This window comes from Pogoniulus pusillus, chromosome Z, assembly GCF_015220805.1.
Source record: "Pogoniulus pusillus isolate bPogPus1 chromosome Z, bPogPus1.pri, whole genome shotgun sequence".
Taxonomy (NCBI): Eukaryota; Metazoa; Chordata; class Aves; order Piciformes; family Lybiidae; genus Pogoniulus; species Pogoniulus pusillus.
Genome location: NC_087309.1, coordinates 110,402,956 through 110,428,865, shown reverse-complemented (window position 1 = coordinate 110,428,865; position 25,910 = coordinate 110,402,956). Strand labels below are relative to the sequence as shown.

Sequence of the window (25,910 nt, the reverse complement as noted above, 5' to 3'; positions counted from 1 at the left end):
ACAATCGGAACTTTATTTACAGAGCATTCGTTACATTGCAGTTGTCGGACGATTAAGAACACTGGTAAGGAGCAAAAAGGTTTCCACACGTGGATGCTAGCCCTGAAATACTCCTGTGAGCAGCAGAGAATGTGATGGTCGATGACTACTGCAAGCACATTGCCACCATGAGGGAGGCTGCGATTCGACCACGGGGAGCGGAATGGTTCACGTAACAAAGGGCAGGCGAGACCTCAGGCTGTGCCCCAACTCTGCTTTGGTTTGTGCGAAGGTAATAGTCCTGTGCATGCAGCTCTCAGACGTAATCTGCCTTCAGGAGATGGCTCTCACTCTGTGCTTGGCAAAACAACACTGCAGGAGCCTTCTAAAATTACCAAGAAAGTGGAAACACACCAAGTGCATTTCATGAGCAGTGAAGTACTCTTACAGATGCACTTTGCCACTCTTCCAAAGAAATGCACTTCAGCACTGCCCCAAGTTTTCTCTTCTGTACTTCCTGCAGGCAGGCACCACCAATTAGCAAACTATGTGAAGTTAACCCAGGGGTAATGCAGACTGGTTGAATCAGGCTTGATGCCTGGGAATCGCTACCCACTATCGATACTAAGCACAACCCCATGATTTGAGAGGAACGTTCACTGCTTAAGTGCTCATTTTCTTTCTCTTCCCTGTTGTCGATCTCAAGGAAATCTGACAGCACTAGCAAAAACTGAACAGCCATGACCAAGGTTAAAGACACCCACTGATTTTCTCCAACGGGGTTAGAACACGTCAGGCTACAGCCACGTGCACTCCTAACACCAATTCTCTGCCACGGTTCTCTGTTTCAAAAGTTAAGTTGCTTGCCTTTCCACATCTACCAGCAACTTAATTCAGAGGTAACTAGTGGAAACTCACCCTATGACTTTTTAAGCCCTGCTTCATAGCAACTTCTGCCTGAAAAGACAAGCAACTTGGTCTTGCCACTTGGCTATAGCCAGTCAGCAGCATTTATAAGAAACAAGCAAACAAAAAAAGCAGGTTAGGAGTCAGATTCTTTCTACTGGTCTAGGCCTGATTTTACAGAGGTAGGTAGGAACAGATGAATGATGACAAGAATTAGTCTGAATGTTCTTCTCTACTCTTCCCTTAATCTCTGTCACACTGTTTTTCTCTGCTCTTGCAATAACCACATCGAGCCATTCACTATGAAGAGCTGGATACTGGCAGGTGTGGCATTAGTTGTCACAACAGTCAAAAGGAGCTACAAATATATGGGGCAAGAGGTTATCTGCTGCAAGAGTCATGGAGATGCTTTATGACAGAACCTTGAGTGCCACGTGTGAAGTCTTGGAGACTTCAACCACCTGCCGGCAGCACTGAATTATCTCAGACTTTGCCTTGAGCAGAGGCAGATAAAAGTTTAGCTTTTGGGGCATGATTTCACCTCAGCCTTTCACACTGCACAATGAATAATAAGCCAGCACGGAAAACATCTATTTGAAGCCCAGAGAGAATTCACAGTATCCAATCAAGTCTCAGTTTTAATCTTTTTTTTTTTCTGTAGCTTATTCTAGAAGATTCTCAGTTTGTGGACATGAAGGAATACAGCTGCAGTGAAGTCCTATCCCACAGAGAAGACAGCCTATTAACTATGAAGCACAGAGCACGGAAAAGGTGGCAAAGTCTTCACTCCCACACTTACTTTTTTTTTTCCTTAAGCCATTTTTTTAATTACTGATTTAAGAATAATTCAGAAAAGAACTTCTAGATTTTTTTTTTCTCCTAAAAATGGCATCATGACTCTATCAATGTTTATATAAAATTTACCTTAACTTCCCCCTTCCCAGATTCCTGGGGTGGGGTGGGGAATTAATCTATGTAAGCCTTACACTATGAAACACATGCAGTAGTCTTCAGGCTGCTTTATCTTCTAAAGATAAGTTCAATTTACTATGCTCACCACTGACACAGGAAGATATTTTCCTCCCCGATTCTCAGCTTTATTTGTATACACCTTCTGAGGAAAGAGCAAATAACAGTGTGCCCCTCAAAATTAAGTTGCCTGTATGTGCTGAACAAGAGTTTTTAAAGGAGTTCTGACTAAAGGCAGCTCCCCCAGACATGCTTTATCTTTCAGATGTATATAGGAGTGCAACCAGCCAAAGTCTTTGTGTATGTCTTTAAAATTAGGTATCATTTGGACTAGAATTGTGAAAAGCCATGCAGGTCTCCAACAAAACAAAGGGTCCCAAAGGGGAAAATAGAAGATTCAGCTCTTACTCTATATCAGAGAGCAGGTTCACTATTTTTATGAAGAAATCTACTGAGATTTAAGACTGCTTCAAAGCAGTAAAGGAAATACAGCTGCAACTACGAATAATATGTAACCTTCCTGGTCCGTAACTGATCCTGGCTTTCAACTTAATGAAACACAATTAAGAACAAAATCACAGTAGCTGAATATATATGTGGCTATATACACAAAATATCCCCTTTTCATCAGTGGTTAGTTACTGTGTTAGATCTGAGCTTAGAGACTAGACTGCAACCTGCATTCTAAAGCCTAACCCACACACTCTCAGGCTGGCGTGGCAGTGGAAATCTTCACCCACCACACTCCTTAGGTGGCAACATCAACTCATGTTTTCTGTAAAGATGTTGCTCAGCTGATCAGTTACCTCTGATACTGGTATAGCTTCCCTCTCAGTTAAGCATGCAGAAAGGTATAAAATGGCAACGTGATCAAAATATCCCCTTGAAAGTCCAACTCTATTGTCTCCAGAGATTGCTGCTAAAGCTTTAAAACCACAATGCTGACTTCCAATATTTTTCAAAGCTGACGGGAAAACTGCATTTTGTTTTCCCACAGAGTATGTAAACCAGTCATTGATCGTTTGCATTCATTCACCTCAGCCATAGTGAAAGGAACTGTCTTCTGAATAGGGATGAGAGAATGCAGCAAAGGTTTGTTTCTACTCATCTTGCATTCAACAGTGCATGGAAGGTAGGCGAGCAAGAAATGCAAGCCTACCAATGCACCCCACGTTTTCACATACACTGTCAAGCATATCTCAGAAACATAGAAGTTCAGACATGCAGCAGAAATGTGTTAAAGCACTTCAAATACTCTCCAGATGACCACAAGTAATGTAGCATTTACTCAGCTCGGTGCAGAGTAAAACGTTTTTGTGCTTTACACTTCAAGTTTCAGAACAAAACAGTAGAATCAGAGTTATCTGAAGTCCAATGGAAGGGAGGTCCCACTGAAACTGGAAGCAAAGGAAGCCTTTTAAGGATCTAGAAAAATAAACATTGGTCCAAGTACTGCCTGCCAAAGGTTCATAATAAATAACAAAACAGCAGGAACATGCAGACCTTAATGTCAAGGTTTGTTTCTAGATTCATGATGTATATAACACCCAAAATCAAAAATGAAGAACGGCCCTGTCTAACTTTCCCACATTTTGGGGGTGGGGATTCTGGCTAAACAACTGTTCCTTTATTGTATGGAACACAGGTGTTGGTGGAAAACATTATTTACAGAATGATTGTGGTACTGATCACATAGGATACAGCTGAAAATATACACCTTCACATTTGAGGTGAGCCGGGCGAGGTCGTTGCTGATAACTGAAGCACTTTGAGTAAGGCCAGAGCCACCAAACAGCAAAATGGAATCATGAAACTAGTGGAAGTTTGGGACAGGTTGGGAAAAGGTAAAGCAAAGACCAGTAACATGGGAATGATTTGTCATTAATACTACTATTACCAGAAACCATGGACCCTCGTTAAAACTCTACAAAACCAAACAGAAATCTCTACTCCCATACTGTGATCCCCTCAAGCACTGAGCAGCTGTTTTCTTTAATGCATCTACGTAATGCTTGGTACTCAGCATCTCACAAGACACCACACTGAAGTGCATGACTGGAAACAGTGCTGAAACCATGGACAAGCACTTTGTAAGTCACAGGTGCAAGGGAGTCAACAACAATGCTCAGTTCTGGCTTTTGGAAGTAGTTCTGTGGAAGGTGACGTTCTAGAACAGGGACTTTGATCCTTGGCTTTCAAACTCTGACCATGCATCATTCAATTCCATGAAGATCATTTTGGCATACTGCTCATAAGGCTGCCCCGTGGCCTGAAAACAGAACAGAACATATTATAAGCATAACAATATCAGGGATTGGGTTACTTGGAAGATATGGTGAAACAGTGGCACAGGTTGCCCAGGGACACTGTGGATGCTCCCTGCCTGGAGGTGTTCAAGGTCAGGTTGGATGAGGCCTTGAGTGACCTGTTCTAGTGGGAAGTGTCCCTGTCTATGGTGAGGGGTTGGAACTAGATGATCTTTGAGGTCCCTTTCAACTTAAACCATTCTATGATATAACACAAGGGTGAGCTCTTTCCTGTCTTACACAACTATTTTAGACTGCTGTGTGAATATGATTTTGCTGAGATGGCTCTCTTCAGTCTTATCCAGAGTTTGCCACAGATGTTTTAAAGGAAGCCAAAGCCTTGGTGTCCTTATGTAACTTTAGACTTAATGTAAATAACAAATACCTGAAGCTTAACTAAAACCTATTTTCCACACTGTTCTTCTCATAAATAGTTTTAGCTGATATTAGTTAAATGACCAAATCCAATTAGTCTTGGAATTGCTCTTGGCAGACTTTGCAAGTAGAAGAATAAAAAGTTTAAGCACTGTTTAAGATGACTCCGTTTGAAATTCCTCCAGGCAATTCCTGGCATGGAATCTGCTGCCAGTGGTGAATGATGTTTTGAATCTATATTAACAACATAGCTCTTCCTGTGCATTTGACTCCACACTGGCAAACAAAGCCAGTATGCTCTTGATTCCCTGCTTGTTTTATAGCAGCCCTGTCTCTGGGCCAATGCAGCTCTCACTCTTAGTAATGATCCAAGTTCCTTGAGATGAGTAATTTTAGCAGGTACTTTCCAACTTTTGGAGGGAAGCTCCAGAACTCTCTCCAGTATCCTTCCCCTTCTGCTGCTTGCTTTTTGCCTCTTGCAGTACTTTACTGACCATTTTTAGGGACTGCTCAAACTCAGAAATTTTGGAGCAAAAAAAACCACCACCCCAACAACCATCCAAATGAGAACAAAATGCCTTTAAGAGACCTCTGTCCTGGAAACCACATGGCCAAGAACAGCAAAGGACAAGAGGAAGAAGAGAAAGAGCAATGTCTTGTGACTCTGTTATGGTACAAGACAACACAGGACTTAGACTATTGGCTTCTGACCCAACAGTGAGGGCAAACCTGGAAACTCAAACCAGGCATATCCAACATTTATCTTTCCATCCAAAACAAAGCCTAGACTAGTGACTCTGAACAAGAAGCCAGCTTCATACACTGGGAGACTAAACAGCAAAGGAATGCATTAAATAATTTAGAAAGACAAGTGGAATGTTGTATTCATCAAATATTTTTCAACTCTGATTTGTTTACTCTGGAAAAGTTGGGTTTTTTTCCCCAGCTCCTCACAAAGATTTTTAGTAAAGGAGATTCAGCAGGTTTTTCCCCACCCCACTACTTTTGCTGTGGCAACCTCTGAGTCCTAAAGGAACTGAAGAATTAGCTAGGAGAAATAAAGCAGATTTCACTAATCAGCACAAAAACTTGCCAGCAGCCAGTCAGAACTCAGTATTAGTGCTCAGAATCACAGGATTGTTGAGGCTGGAATAGACCTCTGAGATCAAGAGCTCCAGCCTATGACCTAATGCCACCACATCAACCAGACCATGTCACCATCAGCCTCTCCTCACCAGACTTGCCTTCCAGTTCCTTCCGCAGTCTTGTTGCTCTCCTCTGGACCCACTCCAGCACCTCAAGATCTCTCCTGCACTGAGGCCAGAGCTGCACAAAGCATTTGAGGTGTGGTGCATCTTTCATTAGTTCATGTTCACCTGGTGCATCTTTCAGTTCACCTGGTGCATCTTTCATTAATTCATGTTTACCTGGTCAATTCTATCCTCTGTCAGGATGACAGGAAAAATCCTGTACTACTTGAATGCAGTAGGACACCAAATTCAGAAGGCAGTGGAGAGAAAGTGAAGAGCATCTAGCATGCTGACCAAAAGCAAGGCTACATCATCTGCCAGTAACTAGTGTGGTGTGGTAGAAGTTAAGTTGGTAATCCTCCTACAGGAAAGAAGCTCAGACTCACCTTATCTGGATGCACTACAAGCACTGCTTTCCTGTAGTACTTCTTTACTTGTTCAGGAGTTACTAAATCTGCCATGCTGACTGGTTTCCACTTATTTTCCCCTTCCCAAAGCACTGTATGAAGAGTGGATATTAATGCTCTGATGTTTCTCTCCTTTCCTTCAATCCATTCAAGAATCTGGGAAAAACAGAATTTATAGAACTGAAAGCAGCACTGTAAACACTCTCTGTTTATCCAGAGACATAACCTTCACTTTGCACACAACTACAAGAGTGAGACCCAAATGCAGCTGTCTTTCTGCATTCACCTCCCAAGCCCAGCTGTCTCACTATGTTCTTCTCTCCAGCACCCATATCATTATCCACTCAAAAGTGCCATTTTTCATCAGCCACTAGAGAGTGGCTCATTGTTACTAGTTTATTGCAGAAATTCAGTCATTGCAAGAGCAACTACTGAGACAGCTGCATATGACAAAACCCTGTAAAACTATGGTAAGGGAATTGACAGGAGTAGCTAGAAACATTTGCTGCAATTATATTAACTCCTTCTCAGGGCACAGCACCAATTTACTACCATTCTTACTAGATTTGCACAAAAGCTTCAGGTCACATGTATCAACAGCTCGTGTTTGCATAAGCAATACGCAGGCAGGCACAAACTGGAGCGTTCTTTCAGATGCCCCTGCGAAAGCTGGTTGGAGTAAGTGGTCACTTAACAGACCTTCACAGCAACATAGTGACAACAGTGTCTGCACTGAACACTGCATTATGTAACAGGACAATCTCTGCCTTCTGTAGTCAGCAGCAGCTATGGGAAGTACGAATCCGTGCTGCCTCCTGTTTGTGGTGATCTGTGTTAAAAAAGGTACCCATGCGAGCTGTGCACACTCGCTCACAGGTAAAACACTTTGTGAAAGCTAATTCCAGCATCCCCCCCAAAGTCATTTCATAATGGTTTCTAAAATATGATAGAGACTGCAAAACCAAATGAGCAATGTACCAAAAGATCTGGAGAGCTGATCAGGTACCACCCCAGAGACTGTCCCATAGCTCACCCCCAGAACTGCACATTCCCCTGATTTCTTAAGACAGCAGTAGCGTTGTTAACCAGCAAATGCAATTAAGTAGCCATCCCGATGATCTGCCTAATTATTCACCTTTAGTTCTGTATTATCAGCCAAACACATCAGGAAAGAACAGTTCTGGCCTCAAGAAATGGACTCTGACAGGAAAATAAGTCCTCCAAGGAGGCTGAAAAAAACCCATGAACTTGTGTTCCATCCATACACCTTTTTGTATTACTGTCACTGCTGCTTCATTGCCTACTGAGTCTTGTTCATGCTTAATTAACTTCTACAGTCATACAATCTAAATACATAAAATTCCACTCTATCAGCCTGCTCTGTTATCAGCAGCTTTTATCCATATGCTCATATTGTCACATAAATCAAAACCAGTTTTAAACCAACCTTAAGTTTCAAGGGGTCCATATCTTTAGACATTTCTTGTTTTCTCATCTCAGCAATGGTCTTTGGTCCCTTTTTATCAGACTTAGCTGAAAACCCTTGTTTAGATAAAAGATCCTCAAAATCATTTTCTGAAACTTTTGGCTTTTGACCTGTGAAAGGAGAAAAAAAACAACAAACCAACAACCCCTTTTAATTCAAAGTTACACAGAACAATACATTAATGAGGGAAATACATTACACTTAAGACACACCTCTATGCCATTTCTCACTACCATGAGTGACTTGATAAAACTCCACAAGACTAAGAGAAGGCATCACTGACAAGCCTCCAGTCCAGCAGAACAGAAAATCAGACATGCACAGGTGTGGCTAAATACTTGCCTGTAGATCTGTACATATCTATCATTTGATTCTGGAAATGGCTCCCTCTTTCCACTACAAAGTTAATTCCAGCTGCTGTGCAGCAGTTCTTCCAAGTGACTCTGCAGTCAATAGCCAGAAGTATGTAGTGAACTTGTTAAAGCATGTTGAAACTTATGTGGGATAACAAGGAAGGGATAAAATATCAACATGAGTAGTTGTTATAGAGCCAAGGCCCTTTAGAGAAGGGTAGAATAAAAGAACTCTGAAGAGGCCTCTGGAAGTCACCAAGTGGAATCTTTACTCAAAACAGGGACAGCTAGATGAAGTCTTCTCAAATCGTTGTCCATCTGAAGCCCACCTGTTTGCAAGGATGAAGAAACACAACACCCCCTGCATGCAGTTAGTACTTCATCATGCCAGCTGAAATCCTTTGTCTCCAGTTTCACTTTTCTGTGCTACAGCTTGCGCCAACTGTCTCTCATCCTGTCACTGCTTGCCAGATGCAGATCAACATAAGCACCTGCTGTTCACCTACAAGCTAAAGGGAGGCATAATCCTATTACCAACACATCAGGAAAATAGAATTTTCCAAGAAGGCTCAGGCAGAAGCAGCCAAGCCCATCCCTGTACCAAGTGGCTCCAAGAACAGTGCCACCTGCTCCCATCCCTGCTTGAAACAAGAACTTCCAGCAAGTTTAACACATTTTTTGTGGAGAATTGCTACTACTTGCATCCTTTTATCAGTATATTAGAAGTGGATTATCATGACGCAATCACTTCCTGGATCAATCAAATTCACTTTTGCAATCCAGTACCCATATGGGTCAGTGAATACAGCCTTGAGGCTTTAACTTAGAATCATAATCATAGCAACATAGAATCAACCAGGTTGGAAGACACCTTCAAGATCATCCAGTCCAACCTAGCACCCAGCACTAGCCAATCAACTAGACCATGGCACTAAGTGCCTCACCCAGGCTTTGCTTCAAAACCTCCAGGCACAGTGACTCCACCACCTCCCTGGGCAGCCCATTCCAATGCCAATCACTCTCTCTGCCAACAACTTCCTCCTAAATCCAGCCTAGACCTTCCCTGGCAGAGCTTGAGACTGTGTCCCCTTCTTCTGTTGCTGGTTGCCTGGGAGAAGAGATCAACTCCACCTGGCTACAGCCTCCCTTCAGGTAGTTGTAGGCAGCAAAGAGGTCAGCCCTGAGCCTCCTCTTCTCCAGGCTGCACACCCCCAGCTCCCTCAGCCTCTCCTCATAGGGTTTGTGTTCCAGGCCCCTCACCAGCTTTGTCACCCTTCTCTAGACATGTTCCAGCACCTCAACATCTCTCTTGAATTGAGGAGCCCAGGACTGGACACAGTACTCAAGGCGTGGCCTGACCAGTGCTGAGTACAGGGGCAGAATAACCTCCCTTGTCCTGCTGGCCACACTGTTCCTGATGCAGGCCAGGATGCCACTGGCTCTCCTGGCCACCTGGGCACACTGATGTAGCTCATATTCAGCTACTACCTATCAGTACCCCCAGGTCCCTTTCTGCCTGGCTGCTATCCAGCTACTTTGTCCCCAGCCTGTAGTGCTGCTTGGGGTTGTTGTGGCCAAAGTGTAGAACTCTCCACCTGGCCTTGTTAAATCTCATCCCATTGGCCTCTGCCCACCCATGCAGCCTAGCAAGGTCCCTCTGCAGGTCTCTCCTACTCTCCAACAGATTGACACCTGCTCCTAGCTTTGAATCAATACCCTGGTCCAGATCATCAATAAAGATACTGAACAGGACCAGAACTTGAAAACATTTAGGCCATGGTCAGCTTTTTGTGATACTGTAGTGCAGCTTTTCAAAGAAGGAAGAGATTTACCAACTCTTTTCTGATTTCCACCAGGCACAACCAAAACATAGACAAAAAGATTAAAATGTAAGTGTTTTTTGTCTCTACCAGTACACCCAACCAATTCACACAAGCCATTATAAGTAATGCCCTCGGGAAACTTACCAAAGCTTGGGGTTCTCACTCCTCTTTCCTCTCGTCCTCCAATGACACTAAAGCTCACTGTGTAATTCGGTTTAGCTGCCATGGACTTACTTTGGGGTGGCCACGAAGTAGTAGGTGGTTTTGTGGATTTCTGCCACTGATTTCCCAGCTTCTGTGATGGAGCAGACTTCTGACCAAAGCCATTGTTTGAAAGTCCACCACTGGAAGAACCTAACAATAAATAGTGAATTAGTTGTTCAGCTCCGTATTAGTCGACCTGTTTAATACAAGACAGCTTGGTCTTGACTTCCAGCCATGTTAATTTACAGTGATGCCACTACAGAAGGGAAAGGGTACTAGAAAAGCATATGTAAAATGAAGAGTCTCCTTTATAAAGTAGTTTTTAATGGCACAAGCTAGAGCCATTACTGAAAGTCTTCAAGCTTCTTACAACTCCAGTTCTCAATTCTGTTTCGGCAGAAGGATTAATTGTCTAATTAGCCAGGCATGTGTAAGGCCAGAAACTAATTTAGCAGTGACAGCATTTCTGCCTCCCTATTAATTACACTTCAACATCTGTTAATGTATGCAGAGGACACTGAAAACCTAATTATAAGATCAGTAAAATTTAATATATTAAGAATATTTACAAATTAAAGCTCTCAAAGTCTCTACTGACTTTGCACACTGTTAAATAAAAGATGAGAAGATTATTCTAGAGCAGCATTAGCAGGGATAAAAAAAGCAGTGAATCCTGCAGGAAGGACCTGCTGCAATCTGTAGGCCTCTATCAATAATGGTGTTGATCCCATTTTTAATATCCTATTTCCCTTCATTAAACCAGTATAAATGACACTGCTTAGCACCTTCTCCTGCAGCTCACTTTTAGAGCACACAGGCCCTTTTCTCCACTCTGCAATGCTCACTGTAAACAAATGGAACAGAATAAATTTCCGTTGTTTTAAATTCATTATTCTGGGGTGGTTTTTTTCCTCACTGATAAGAATAAACATGAGATTCTTCTCTTCTGGAGCAGAGAAGGCTGTGAGGAAACTTTGTAGTAGCCTTCCACTTACAGGGAGGCTGGAGAGGGACTCTTTACAAGGTTTTGTAATGACAGGATGAGGAGTAGTGAGTTTAAAGTGGCAAAGGGGAGATTTAAACTGGATGTTAGGAAGAAGTTCTTTACAGTGAGGGTGGTGAGAGACTAGCATAGGTTGCCCAGAGAGGTTGTGGCTGCTCCCTCTCTGAAGATGTCCAAGGCCAGGTCAGATAAGTCCCTCAAGCAACCTGTTCTAATGGGAGATGTCCCTGCTTACGGCAACGGGTTCGAACTGGATGATCTTTGAGGTCCCTTCCAACCTAAACCATTCTATGACTCCTTGATTATTTAGTTCTAATCCAGGCCACAATTACATTGCCCTTGACTGTGTTACGGCAGGTTAACATGGCACATATTAGGACAGGTTAACTGGGAAATGATCCCTTGCTGGCCCAAGAATATTTTCAAATGCAAAAGCAGGAGATAAGGAACTGTCAGGAAGGAGTCTTGAAGGCAGGGCTGGTTAGGCAAGCGTGCAAGTCCGATGAGAAGAACATGAGATGGAACTTTAAGTAACAACTCCCAAGGGTGCCTGCAGACCCCTAAAACCTAGCAGGTGCATGTGGAGGAACCTTCACACTTCTGTAGATGGAGGTAGGGTTTGGCATCTCTGCCCACACATTCTGGCCACAGCAGCTGGACCACCATACAACAAAAGGAGAGACTTCTCCCCAGGAGCTCAGGCAGATGTAAGATCAGGGCCCTCTGTTGCCCTCATGGGGATGGCCATGAAGAATTCTGCCTACTGACCTCCACCCAGCACAGCTGCCACAAGGAAAAGCAGCATCACCTGGACCCTTGCTTCTATGATTACATTTGGGCTGGTACATGTTGGGAATCAGTAAAGGGACACACTGTGTGCTTTGCTTATTTGAGTGTGTGTGTGTGCCTTTGTCCACAGGTCTCGGAGGGGCAGACCCACTTCAGAATCTAACTAGAATCACAGAACCTTAGATTTTGGAAAGGACCTCCAGAGATCAAGTCCAACCTCCCTGCCAACCAGGATCTCCTAGGGCAGTTCACATAGAAATGCATCCAGGTGGGTCTGCAAAGTCTCCAGAGAACCCCTCTGGGCAGCCTGCTCCAGGGCTCTCTCACCCTCACTGTAAAGAAGTTTCTCCTCATGTTGAGCTGAAACCTTCTCTGTTCCAGTTGGCAGCTGTTGCTCCTTGGCTTATTGCTGTGGACCAGCAAGAAGAGACTGGCCCCAGGCACTTGACCCCCATCCCTCAGATATTTGTACACATTGATCAGATCTCTCAGTTTTCTCTTCTTCAGACTAAACAGCCCCATGGCTCTCGGTCTCTCTTCCTATGCTTGATGCTCAAATCCTCCAGCCACCCTTATGGCTCTCTGCTGGACTCTTTCCAATAGATCCTTGTCTCTCCTGAAATGGGGAGACCAAAACTGAAGGCAATATTCCAGATGTGGTCTCAGCAGGGCAGAGCAGATGGGAAGAAGAACCTGTCTGCATCTGCTGGCCACACTCTGTGTAATGCACCCCAGGATCCCATTGGCTTTCTTGGCCACAAGGGCACATTGCAGTCCCACTGAGAACTTCCTGTGCACCAGCACTCCCACACTCTTCTCCACAGCTTTCTGGCAGATCACCTCCCAGCCTGTAGTAGTGCAATTTATTGTTCTGCCCCATCTTTTTTGTAGCTGTTACTCAGAGTTACAACAGTTTAAACAAGAGGCTGTCTCCCCAGAGCCATGTACAAGACAGCATACTATAGAGGGAAATACCACACATTAAATCTTAGCATTGCAGTGTAATGCTTGAGAAAATCCAGGCTGCCAGCAAGGCAAGGGAAGGGATTCTGCCTCTGTACTCTGCTCTCCTCAGACCCCACCTGGAGTACTGTGCATAGTTCTGGAGACCCCGACACAAGAAGGACATGGAACTATTGGAGCCAGTCCAGAGGCCACAAAGACGCTCAGAGGGCTGCAGCAGCTCTGCTATGAGGGCAGTCTACAAGAGTTGGGGCTCTGCAGCCTGGAGAAGAGAAAGCTTTGAGAAGAACTTGGAGTGGCCTTCTAGGATCTGAAGGGGGCCTACAGGAGGGCTAGGGAGGGACTACTCACAGAGTCTTGTGAAAACAGGACAAGGAGTAACAGGTTTAAAGTGGCAGAGGGGAGACTTGAACTGCATGTTAGGAAGAAGTTTTTTACAGTGAGGTTGGTGAGACACTGGCACAGGTTGCCCAGGGAGGTTGTGGATGCTCCCTCTCTGGCAGATGTTCACAGCCAGGCTGGATGAGGCCTCGAGCGACCTGTTCTAGTGGGAGGTGTCCCTGCTTATGGCAAGGGGTTGGAACTGGATGACCTTTGAGGTCCTTTCCAATCTAAACCATTCTATGGCTGCACTGCCTTGTCATGAGAGCACCTAACTGCAGAGTCTGCTCAGCCTTCAGTCACTTCTAACTTGTGATATTTACACATAATAATTCCTGTTACTACCCAGAGTACATCACCTCATGCTTTAATTCTACTACTCTTTTAAAGCATTCTACACTGATTATTTGAGTCTTCAAGGCCAACCCATTCTCCCTGTAGGAAAACCAATGCCTTACTTGTGGCAAGTGTTGAACACCACAATCCTGCTTTCTGGTACAAGATCCTCCCTTGAAATGAGGAGAGTGATAAGAGCAGCTACCAGAGAACATGACTGGTATCCTACCACTAGACTAATGCACTTTGGCTGTTGTTACTTTTCTGTTTATATGACACTCCAAATTAAGTAGCATTCACAGAGTCAGAATCACGAAATCACCAAGGCTGGAAAAGACCTCTGAGATCATTAAGTCCAGCCTGTAACCTAACACCACCACATCTGCTAAGCCACGCCACCAAGTGCCAATCCTTTCTTAAATACCTCCACAGACAGTGAGTCCACCACCTCCCTGGGCAGTCCATTTCAGTGCCTAATCACCTTTTCATCGAGAAGTGCTTCCTCATATCCAACCTAAACCTCCTCTGGCACAGCTTCAGACCATGCCCTCTTGTCCTGTCCCCAGTTGCCTGGGAGAAGAGCCTGAGCCTCACCTGAATACAGCTTTCCTTCAGGTAACTGTAGAGAGTGACAAGGTCCCCTCTAAGTCTCCTCTTCTCCAGGCTGAGCAACTCCAGCTCCCTCAGCCTCTCCTCATCAGACCTTCCCCTCAGCTTTCTCTCCAGTTTCGTTACTCTCCTCTGGACGCACTCCAGCACCTCAATGTCCTTCTTGCAGTTAGGGGCCCAAAGCTGCACACAGCACTCGAGGTGAGGCCTCACCAGTGCCAGTACAGGGGCAGAACTACAATCCTATGCTGCTGGCTACACTATTCCTGATCCAGGCCAAGATGCCATTGGCCTTTCATGCCAGCTGGGCACATGCTGGCTCACGTCCAGTCGGCTGTCACCCAGCACTCCCAAGTCCCTTCTTCCAGAATAGTGCACTGCATGTGAAGGCTCAAAAACTCCTACCAAAAAATACAACACTGAGTCTGAACTCCAGTCTTCACAAACTCTTAAAAACTCAGTTTAAACCTGAGACAGTTAACTGCTATAGTGGCATCCAGACGCCTCTTCATGCAGTCATTCTTCCTGTTGAAAGTTAACTGAAGGACTAATGAACTGATCTAAACCCTGCTGAAATCAGTACAGTTTCTCCCACTGGTTCAGTGTGAGCTACAACTGCATCTGCAAGTAAAAGATAAACTGACTTTTTTTCACCATTGCACTGCCTATAGATTTAATAAGGCCTGTATTAATCTGAATCACTAAACTAGGAAATGCCTGTAAAGTGCTGACTGTGAAGCAGCTTTATTGGTACTGCTTCAGCACTAGAATGTTGGAAGTAGTTATGCAGAGGCAGCATAAGGAAGACAAACATTCTATGTTCCCTTGTGCTTATGTAACAATTTCACCAGGAGGATACTCTACTTAATACACAAAGCTGTCAAAGCAGCAGGCTAAAACCTATTGGCTCCACAAAGAGGGGAAAGCACATTTCTGCAATTCAGCAACTATTGGTTGTTCCACATCATTCCTTGGACTCCTGGCAGCTAGTCCTGTTTAACTGCAGCTACAAATCAACCATCTGCTAATCTAGTGTGGTCCTGAAATGCAAGGACCTCAGTTCTTTTTATTGCCCTTAATTTCTCGTCTGTTTTAGAACACTGCAAGGGTTAATTCCCACGTTTGGGGTGAACATCACATCCTGGGACAAGTGTTACTCTACAGTGTGTCTCACCTTCTGTAACTTCTTGCCATATCACTAAAAACTGACAAATGTTCAAGGTACTAGTGTATAAGCATGGGCTTGATTTATGCTCACCTTACTAACGTGACAGATTTGAGTAGCAGAGCTGTGAAGGCCTACTGAGTTCTGAACTTATGGAAAACAACTGTCATGTTGGAGCTAACAAAGAACTCAGTCCAGCCTTTGTTTTACATGTCACAGAACATTGTCAATCAATGCTCAGTTACTGGACAGCAATCCCTGATTTCTCTTACTCTGTCAACTAGATACTGAAGCTTAGGGTATTTATACTGTTTCTAAATCACAGCAGTGGTGAACCATCATTTGGGTTGTTTCACCCAATTGCTGCAAAGATTATGTCTTTTCTTGTTACTAGTTTGCTCTCAGTAACTACCTCAAGTTGACTGTTAACAATCAGAAGGAAACACTTTCCTTTACATAAGCTATCTATTGGTACAAAACCCAAATCAACCTACACAGGCATTTTGTCTCTTAACAGTAAGATCTTACCTGGAAGACCAGACCCAAGACTAGCAAGGTCAGCAAAAGGATCAAAGTTCTGAGATTTAGCTTGGCTGAAAGAGGGTCCTGAAGATGTACTGGACTGGCTTCCTGTGGTAAAAGCTTGACCTATGTAATAAGAAAATGTATCAGACACTTGGTGTATTTGAAAATTCAGAGAATGAATTAAAGTATTATTCCCACAATTCCTCAAGCAAAACTCCTCAACATTACACTCCAGGATATCTTTCACCGCAAGTTCTTTCACATGAGTGTGCAGGGCTTGTTGAAACAGCTTTAAACAAGACTTGAAGTGAGGAAGGGCTCTGTGACAAGTGGCAGGGTGATACATCAGGGCTGGAAGGATGGGGTGTTAACAAGGGTCTCCAACCTGTTGCCATGAAGCATGCTGCAAACACTGCAACAAAGGCAGGGTCTTATGAAGCTGAGCCAAGGGCACAGGCAGGACTGGTAGGTTGGTGTCCATGGAGGTGGCTAGGAATGAATCATGGAATCAGTCAGGGTTGGAAGAGATCAGAAGGATCATCTAGTTCCAAACCCCTGCCATGGGCAGGGACACCCTACCCTAGATCAGGCTGGCCAGAGAAAAGGTCACATGGCAAGACTGAAAACTAATGGATTAGCTCCCTCACTGAAATGCTTATATAGCAATGCATGGAGCATGGGAAGTAAGTAGGGGGAGTTGGAAGATCTGCATTAGGCTGTGTGACTATGATGTAAATGCAATCACTGACACATGGTGGGACAGTTTCCATGACTGGAATACTGTCATGGATGGCTGCATACTATTCAAGAAAGACAGACCAGCCAGGCAAGGTGGTGGTGTTGCTCTTCATGTGCAAGAGCAACTGAAATGTGGTGAGTTCTATGCAAGAGGGGAGGAAGAATAGGTTGAAAGCTTGTGGGTGGGAATTAAGGGATGTGGAAAGAGGGGTGCAGCTGTTGTGGATGTCTACTATAGATCACCAAATCAAGCAGATGAGGTTGATGAAGCCTTCTACAGCCAACTGGAGGTAGCCTCTAGAACACACTCCTTGGTACTCACAAGTGACTTCAATCACCCTGGTATTTGCTGGCAAGCTTACAATGCCAGGCAGACAGCCCAAAAGGCTCTTGTATCAATGATAACTTCCTGATGCAGGTAGTGGAGGAACCAACAAGGCAAGGTGCACTGCTGGACCTTGTATTTAATGAAGGAGGACTGTCTGGGGACATTAAGGTTGGGAACAGACTTGGTGACAGTGATCATGACGTGGTGGAGTTTGGTATTATACAGTGCAGAAGCAGGGCAGTAAGTAGGATTACAACCCTGGACTTTGGCAGTGCTAACTTTGTACTCTTCAAAGATATACCTGCAGGAATCTCATGGGCTAAAGCTCTGGAGAATAAAAGGAGGCCATGGCAGTTAGTCAATCTTTAAATGCCACTTCCTCCAAGCCCAAGATAGGCGTGTTCCCTAGAGTAAAAAATTCGGGGTAGATATGCTAAGAGACCTGCATGGATAAGCAAGGAGCTTCTGAAGATGATCTCATGGAAGAAAGAAGCTCACAATTCATGGCAGAAGGGGTCCATCACTTGGGAGAGTTACAGAAGTTGTCAGGGCATGTAGGAGGGCAACAAAGAAGGCCAAAGCTCTCTGGGAACTGAAACTAGTAAAGGAAGTAAAAGTGAACAAGAGAGGCTGCTTCAAATATATAAGCAGTTGTGGTAGGCCTGATAGGCCCAAAATAGGCTTGTGTATGTCCTGCCTTGCCTAGGCATGTTTTTCTCCTCCACCAGAGAGGCAAGCACCTCTGGTGGAAATGGACACAGAAGAACCAGGAGCCACTGAGTCTGGCCTGCCCAGGGCCCTGTGGTGTAAGATACACACACTTAGCTTGTGCCTGCCTAGTGCAAGGCCTGTGTTTTTCCCAAATTAGGGAAGAGCGAGCCTGTGGCTTTGCCTACTATGGTAAGGTTTGGCTAACTGCCATCCTGACTGGCTATTCTGTGTCCAAAGAGCAATTAACCTCAGCCCACATTGATAGAAGGAGATAGGCAGGGGACCAACCTGCTTTTGCTTCTCTGCTTTGCTGTGCTCTCTGCTGTGCCCAGCCCTGCTGCCATTGCACACTGCCTTATTGCTTGCCTGGTAAACTCCACTGCCACGAGTTACCAGGAGCAGACCCTGGATGTCTGCACATGATCAGCCTGTGTGGCCAGTGTGACATTGTGCTGAGACTGCACAACATCTGCCTCTGCACCTGAAGGTCCTGCCTAGAATCCCTGGACATATACACAGATCCTCCAGAAGAAGCCAGAAGGCAAGGTCAGAGATTGTCTGCGTCCTTCCCCCAGAAGCTGGGAAGATTCAAGCCTCAAAATCCAACAAGACAGAGTCCCCTGAATGCACTTGGGCACTGTCTGGACTGTGGTCAGCCTCCACGAGTGGGTAATAATAATGTGTAAATGCTTAAATGCCTCCTTGTAATTCTCTATTGCTTTCTGCCACAGAGCAGGAAGAGCTTGAGCCCATCTAGTGGGCAAGCAGCATATTGACCACAAGAGGCACTTGGCTGCAGGAATCTTCTCTTCATTTAATGTTTATATAGAATATATTTTGCTGGTTACTACTAGATCTAGATATTATCCACAGAATGTTTCCATGACCTTGTAAGAACAGAAATATTACAAGAATTAGTGGTTGGGGGTGGTGAGAGTTCTGAATAGCAAAATGAATAAACATTATTGAAAAATATCATCTCACATCCATTAATTTCCCCTCCCCAACAGTAGTAAAAGGAAGAACAGGGAACGTATGGGCCCACTGCTGAATAAGAAGTCAGCCTGAGAACTGAGCATGCAAAAAAAGCAGAGTTGCTCAACATCTTCTTTGCTTCAGTCTTTACTCCCAAGACTGAACTCCCCTACAAGCTCCAGACCCTGGATGAAGGAGAGGAAACCCAGAGGAGGGATGACTCTCCACTACTCAGCGAAGACTGTGTTAGGGATCAGTTACACAATTGAACATTCACGAGCCTATGGGCCCTGATGAGATGAGTGTTGAGAGACCTGCCTGATGTTGTCACTCTGCCACTCTCCATCATTCTTGCTGAATTGTGGCAAACAGCAAAGGTGCCTGAGGACTGGAGGAGAGCCAATGGCACTCCAGGCTTCAAAAAAGGAAAGTGAGGTTCCAGGTAACTGTAGACCAGTCAACCTCACCTCCATCCCTGGAAAAACAATGGAGCAGCTCATTATGGAGGTTATCTCCAGGCACTTGGAAAAGAAGAAGGTTATCAGGAGCAGTCAGCACGGATTTACCAAGGGAAATTAGGCTTGATTAACCTGATAGCACTCTGTGATGCTGTAACTCAATGGGTAAATGCTTGCAGAGCAGTGTATGTAGTCTGCCTTGACCTTAGCAAGGCTTTGGACACTGCCTCCCAGAACATCCTTGTGAGCAAGCTCAGGAAGTGTGGCATGGAAGACCAGGTAGTGAGATGGGTTAGGAACTGGTTACACACTAGAGTGCAGAGAGTGGTGACCAATGGTGCCAAGTCCAGCTGGAAAGCTGTAACTAGTGGAGTCCCCCAAGGATCACTGCTGAGTTCGGTGCTGTTCAACATCTTCAATGACACTGATGAGGGCACAGACAGACAGAGTCTGCTCAGCAAGTTTGCTGATGATATCAAACTGGGAGGTTTGGCTGAGGCACCCTGAGGCTGTGCAGCCATTCAGCAAGACTCAGACAGACAGAGCTGGGCACAGAGAAACCTAAAGAGGTTCAACAAGGATGAGTGCAGAGTCCTGGGAAGGAACAATACACTGCACTAGTACAGGTTGGGAAGTGTTCTGCTGGAAAGCAGCCCTGTGGAGAAGGACCTGGGAGTCCTGGTAGACAATAAGGTATCACATCCTGCAATCCTGTGAAAAGAATCACCATTACTACAACCCCCTGAAAATATTTGATTCCTATGCCTTGCACTGATGTAGCTTTTCAGGGTAAGCGCCTTACTTAAGGGCCATTCAAACACAAGAGAATGGAGTCCCTTAAGCAACAAAGCAAAAAGGTGTGAACATATGTTCAGTACTTTCAAGTGATTAAGGTAACCAAGTCTGGACTACTCTTTATTGTCTCTAATAGAGTATATTCCCCACAGAATTCTCATGGACAAACTGTCTGCTAATGACTTGAATAAGCACAGCTCTGCTGGATAAAGCACTGCTGGATGAAATGGCCCAAAGAGTGGTGGTCAATGGAGCTAAATCCACTTGGCCGTCAGTCACAAGTGGTGTTCCTCAGGGATCAGTGTTTGGACCACTGTTTATCATCTTTATTGATGATCTTGAAGAAGACAGAGTGTGTCAGCAGCAAGTTTGCAGATGTCACCAAGTTAGGTGCCCATGTTGATCTTTACATGGGTAGTAAGAGGGTAGGGAGGCTCTACAGAGGGACTTGGGATAGATGGGATCCATTGCCAAAGTTAACACCCTGAGCCTCAACGAGGCCAAATGCCAGGTCCTGCACCTGGGACACAACCATAAGCAAACCTATAGGCTTGGGGCAATGCCTGGCAGAAAGGGACAAGCAATTGAATATGAGCAAGCAGTGTGCCCAGGCAGCCAAGAAAGCCAATGGCATCCTGGCTTGTATTAGAAATGTTGTGTTCAGCAGGAGCAAGGAGGTGATTTGTGCCCTTGTACTCTGCTCTAGTGAGGCTACATCTTGAGTACTGTGTTCAGTTTTGGGCACCTCATTACAAGAGGGATGTGGAGTGCTGGGGAGAGTGCAGAGGAGGGCAGGAAGCTGGGGAAGGGCCTGGAAAATAAATCTTATGGGGTGCAACTGAGGGAGCTGGGGATGGTTAGTTTGAAGAAGATGAGGCTGAGGGGAGACGTCCCTCACTGTGGTCCACAGCCACCTGATAAGATGTTGTGGAGAGATTGGTGCTGGTCTCTTCTCACAAGTAAGCAGTGACAGAACAAGAGGAAATGGCCTCAAGCTGCAACTGGGTAGGTTTAGACTGGAGATTAGGAAACATTTTTTCATGGCAAGGGTGGTCAGGCATTGGAATGAGCTGTCCAGGGAGGTGGTGGAGTCACCAACCCTGGATGTGTTTAAAAAACGTCTGGATGTGATGCTTGGGGGATATGGTTTAGGGTGCACCTTGTAGAGTAGGGATCTCAGTTGGACTTGGTGATCCCTAGAGTCTTTTCCAACCTGAATGTTTCTGTGATTCTGTGAAGCTCATTTCATAATACCTTCAAAAACAGGCTTCAGCTGTGGTGGTGCCATACTGCTGGTCACTGAGGAGTCTGCCCAGGAATCCCATCCACCTAGGAGATCTGGCTGGCTTGCAGAAGATGATATTTTAGGTGGCTCTGGTGTCAAATTCCCTACAGAAGGAAAAATAAATCTTTTGATCATCATGATAATGGATATGTGGCCAATCCAAACAGAAGTATATGGCACACTATCAGCCACAACAGACAACTGCTTGGCTTGATTGAATTTCCCTATAATGCAGTCATGTAGTCTTTAACAGGATTCAAAAGGGGTTTATCATTGGAAATCCTTAATTTGAAACATCCTGGGCACTTGACAGGCAAGATATTTTCATGCACAGGCAATACTATGAATTCAAACAGCTTAAGCCACCTGGGCAACAGGATTATCACAGGGACAGCTTTGGAGCATGCTGTTCCTGATAACACAGCAGGTACCTAGAAAGCAGCAGTGCTTCATCAAATGGTACTCCGTGTCAGTAAGCAGCCTGAGTACCTCACAGGAGAAGATAGATCACTTCCAACTGCAGGTTTGTCCAACCCAGGTCTCACATGAGAAGGGGAGCTCCTGACCAACTAATGGCCCTTTTAGGCTTAACACATGGATGAACATGCATGCAACTACTACGCAGGATACAGGAGGAGTGATCTCTTCTGGGAAAAGACTGAGAATCACTAGTTCCACAGATAAGGTGCAAAGCAAAACAAACAAAGCAATTGAGAGCAGACAATGAAAGGGCTGCACTCAACAGCCAGCTCTTTAACACCGCTATTCGTAGTCCTGAGCCTCGCAGCAGCAAAACTGCAGAGGTCACAGTTCTGTAACAACACAGCTCCAACCAACTTAAAATGCACAAATAAGTTGGTGGTAATCAGCTCACTCTTTCTAGTTTCCCAAAATAAGAGACCTGCACTCCACTATACCCTATACACAACTTCACATTAGGCATTCTTTATTTAACCTGTCATCTCCAACGGAAATCCTTTAATCAGGAGACAGAAGGATTTTCTGTGAACCAAGAGGCTGGTTCAAGTATGATGCAAGATTTTTTTAATCATGTCTAAAGCCTGACTCTGAACATAGTCATCACAGAAACTAACTTCTACTCAGGAAAGGTTTATGCTGGTCTCTCAGGTTTGGTTTGATCACTGCTCAAATCTCCTTCTACCATTTGATCAGAAAAGTTTGTTCTCATAGAAGGAAATATACTCCTGCCTCAACTTGTATTAGAGGTAACTTGCTAGTGCACATCTAAGTGAATGAATTCCCTTCTCAGAAACAGTGGCTGAACAGATACCTACTAAGGAAAAGTGGATACTCCTCTAGCTACTGAAGACAGCTTGCTTTTGAAAGCACAGCCACTTAAGAGCAGGTTATTGAATCTGAAATTAAGTCATCCCACCTACTACCTTCTCTGCCAAATTACTAGAGCATTCCACAGAAAATTGCATTACCTTGTTAACATGCTGCCATTTACCAGCAACTGCTCAACATTTTCAAATCACAGGAGAAAATGCCTTAACAGATCAGATGCTCTTTAAGAACTATCCTGCCTATATGTAAATTACGTTTTTTAATTTCTTTCAAGCCACACTGAAAAACATAAGCCTAAAATTTTAGCTCTTGAGTTTGTGGTCACTGGAAGAGATTTTCTCCTGGTATTTAGATGGGTTTAGTAATTGTTTATGACTACTGTTGAAAGCTCATCCATCTCTAACATTTACTTCTAGGCACTTAACTACTGCCCCAACAGTAGACATCATTGCTAAAGCTTATTCTGCAGAAACACTGACATCACTACTAATTTGCTTTTAGTGAGTTTAAATTGTTTCTCAGTTTAATGACTTCATGTTTGCACTTTCTTCTGCTCACTAAACACAACCCTGATGATGATGATACTGTGATACAACTCTTCCAAACACATCATTTGAGAACATGCACTCAGTTGGCTTTTCTTCTCCAGTTACTGATTGCCATACCCTTTCATTCATTAAAAGCATGATATCCATTAGCATTTCTAAATCCCTTCCTCAAACTGATACCTGTGACTGAACAGAAAGCTAAAGGTTCAAATACACACTTCATTACAGCTAAACACAGAAAAACTGTTAATTTGAATGGTAAATTAATTAAATATCACAGTATCACCAAGGTTGGAAGAGACCTCACAGATCATCAAGTCCAACCCTTTACCACAGAGCTCAAGGCTAGACCATGGCACCAAGTGCCACGTCCAATCCTGCCTTGAACAGCTCCAGGGACGGCGACTCCACCACCTCCCAATTCCTTCCCTTTCATCAGGTTTTTAAAGCCAGCATAGCAGTAGAGGATTACCTCCTGTATAACTGTGGACTGGAGAGACGAAGGTGGGTACATTTTAAGTATCTTTCTCCCATGCTGACAGAAAGCTCCAGAAATCACAGTAAAATAGCAAGTGCTCTAATGCATTTACTGGGATGTATGTTATCAACCAAAATCAGAAAAAGCAAGCATAGAACAACAAGCATTGAAATCAGATGTCAGGAACATTTTCTCTTTCATACTTGTTCAAATCTCACTAACACTGATCAGAGTCTCCTTGAGGTTGCAAGTAAACATTTAAAGAGCTGAAATTCACACGTATATACTTTTCCAACTCAAATTCAGTACATAAGAGGGTTCACTGTCATGTAGGGAACTGGAGCACTTCTGGTACAAGGATGGGCTGAGAGTGCTGGTACTGTTTAACCTGGAGGAGGGCTAGGGGTGGGCAACCTTATCAATGTGTACAAATACTTAAATGGAGAAGTAAAGGCACCAGAGACAGTGGTTCCCAGTGGAAGGACACAAAGCAATGGGCACAAACTGAAACACAGGAAGCTCCGTTTAAACAGAAGGGTGTTTTGTAACCAGCAAACACTGGCACAGGTTGCCTGTAAAGGTTGTGGAGTCTGTAAATTCAGGAGCACAAAAAAAAAAATTCACCAGGTCCTGAGCAGACTGCTCTACTTGATCCTGTTTTGAGCAGGTCAGCTAGACAGTCTCCAGAGGTTCCTGCCTCTGGAATGAGATGGATTTTGGCTGGCATGATGCGCCACAGATGAGCATTGATCAAATCTTCTACTGAACAGAAAAAAATCATCACCTGTTTCGTAACCTCAGGCAGTGACAACAACAACTAAATGCGGCATGAAACTGGCAACTACACAAGCATGAAACTAAAACATTCAGCTGCTACTGTATCTATCAGAGAGAACATAATGTGGCAAAGGAAGCAGCATGTGGGATGTCTCAGCAGAATCAGTCGCAGTTGGAATGCAGTACTTGTGTAGAAAATGCAATCAATCTGGCTAGACTTTTAGTTCAAGGAGAAAGCCCTCATCTCAGCCAGGCAAATCCTGAATCTTTCTTTATCCAGTCTCTCTGTAGCTAACTGCATCACCAGAGGCAGGACTAACTAGACCAACTGCTCAACAAAGAGTGGGGCAAGTCAAAACTGCATTGAGCAAGCTCTGGTAAGAAAAGGCTGGCACATTCAGGGTAAGGGATACTGCTATTTCTAACTACCTTCCATTGGTAAGCGAAGGCCTGCTCTATTTAGTAACACTCTGGAATTAATGTGCTTGGGATGGAGATAGGGGAAGACTAAACATATTACAAAGCTATTTGTTTAAAGATTAATAGATTTAAAAATAAATGGGTGAGGAAAAGGCTTCACCAAGAATACATCAGAGAAATCAAATGAAACAAATGAGATTAAAGTATTACATAATGTACTCTGTAAGTGTATTACCAGAATGCATCCAGGTCAAGAAAGTCCAGGCCAGCCTCAGCTTGTATTTTAAGAACTGGCTATACTATAACTTGACTCACTTCTTTCTCTTCCAAGGCTTACAGAAGGTCTTTGAAAACTGAACACAAACCAGCACACTGCCAGGTGGAAAAAGTAAGTTTGGAGGTGTTTGTGTACTCTCAGATTTAACAGCTCTTAGAAAACACTTCATCTCCTAACAGGCTAACAATGACAGATATGCTCTTGCATCATAAATATCACCATGGTATTATAAAGTGCACTTTTATCTGCATTCCCAAAGTATGGAGCCAATTAGAACAGCAGTAACAACAAGTGGATCTATTAAGACGTTAATCCACCTTATCTAAGCTGGAAGACAAACGCACAGAGCAGCAGAAACTACTGAGAAAGAGAATACCAGAAGCACTTACCTAAATTTAAGAAATCTGAGCTGGAAGAAGGCATAACTGAACTGTATGTAGAAGAAACTGTACTAGGTGTAGATGTTGAGCTTGGATTAAGAAAGTCCCCAAAGAGGTCTGGACCAGACAGGGCTTGATTCTCTGAACTTGATAACCTTGTGAACGGATCAAAAGGATCAGCTAAAAAAGCAGAAGAAAAAGAAAACATTATGTTTCAACAGATCTCAGAACAAAGCTGAAAACTCCTACTGCTCCAGGAGCAAACAAGAAGCAGAACTCATGCTGGTAACTGCATGGTAAAGTCACCATCTAACTCCTCCTCTGGATATCTGTTCTTTTGTATTTTAGCCATACATAATATGAACTGCTATGTTTTAAATTGCTAATCCTAAGCATGACTGCATACATTTAATAACATTTTAAAACTTCATCCATGTAAGGCACACTTTAAACCAGAATGATCTGCATGAAAACAGAAGAACTGCATTTGTTAAATACTCTATAATGCCAAACCTCCAAGAAATCTAAACAAAACAGACCACTGAACAACTAAACAATCAAGTAAAACATTCATACTACCACTTTGACTCGAAGGCATTGGTG

General features: G+C 44.0%; 1 protein-coding gene across 2 annotated transcripts in view; it reads right to left on the bottom strand.

The window, feature by feature from the left end:
• Positions 1-2,403: 2,403 nt before the first annotated feature.
• GAK (cyclin G associated kinase) overlaps positions 2,404-25,910 on the bottom strand; it is a 92,952-nt gene continuing 69,445 nt past the window's right edge. The window contains exons 22-28 of one of the 2 annotated variants that reach the window (XM_064176354.1): positions 25,317-25,487; positions 21,089-21,223; positions 15,833-15,952; positions 9,999-10,208; positions 7,640-7,788; positions 6,172-6,348; positions 2,404-4,123 (exon numbers count right to left, since the gene is read on the bottom strand). In XM_064176354.1, the coding sequence (XP_064032424.1) occupies positions 4,022-4,123; positions 6,172-6,348; positions 7,640-7,788; positions 9,999-10,208; positions 15,833-15,952; positions 21,089-21,223; positions 25,317-25,487 (1,064 nt within the window). In that variant the 3' untranslated portion in view covers positions 2,404-4,021. The remainder of the gene's footprint in view (positions 4,124-6,171; positions 6,349-7,639; positions 7,789-9,998; positions 10,209-15,832; positions 15,953-21,088; positions 21,224-25,316; positions 25,488-25,910) is intronic. The other variant, XM_064176353.1, reaches the window with a different exon arrangement.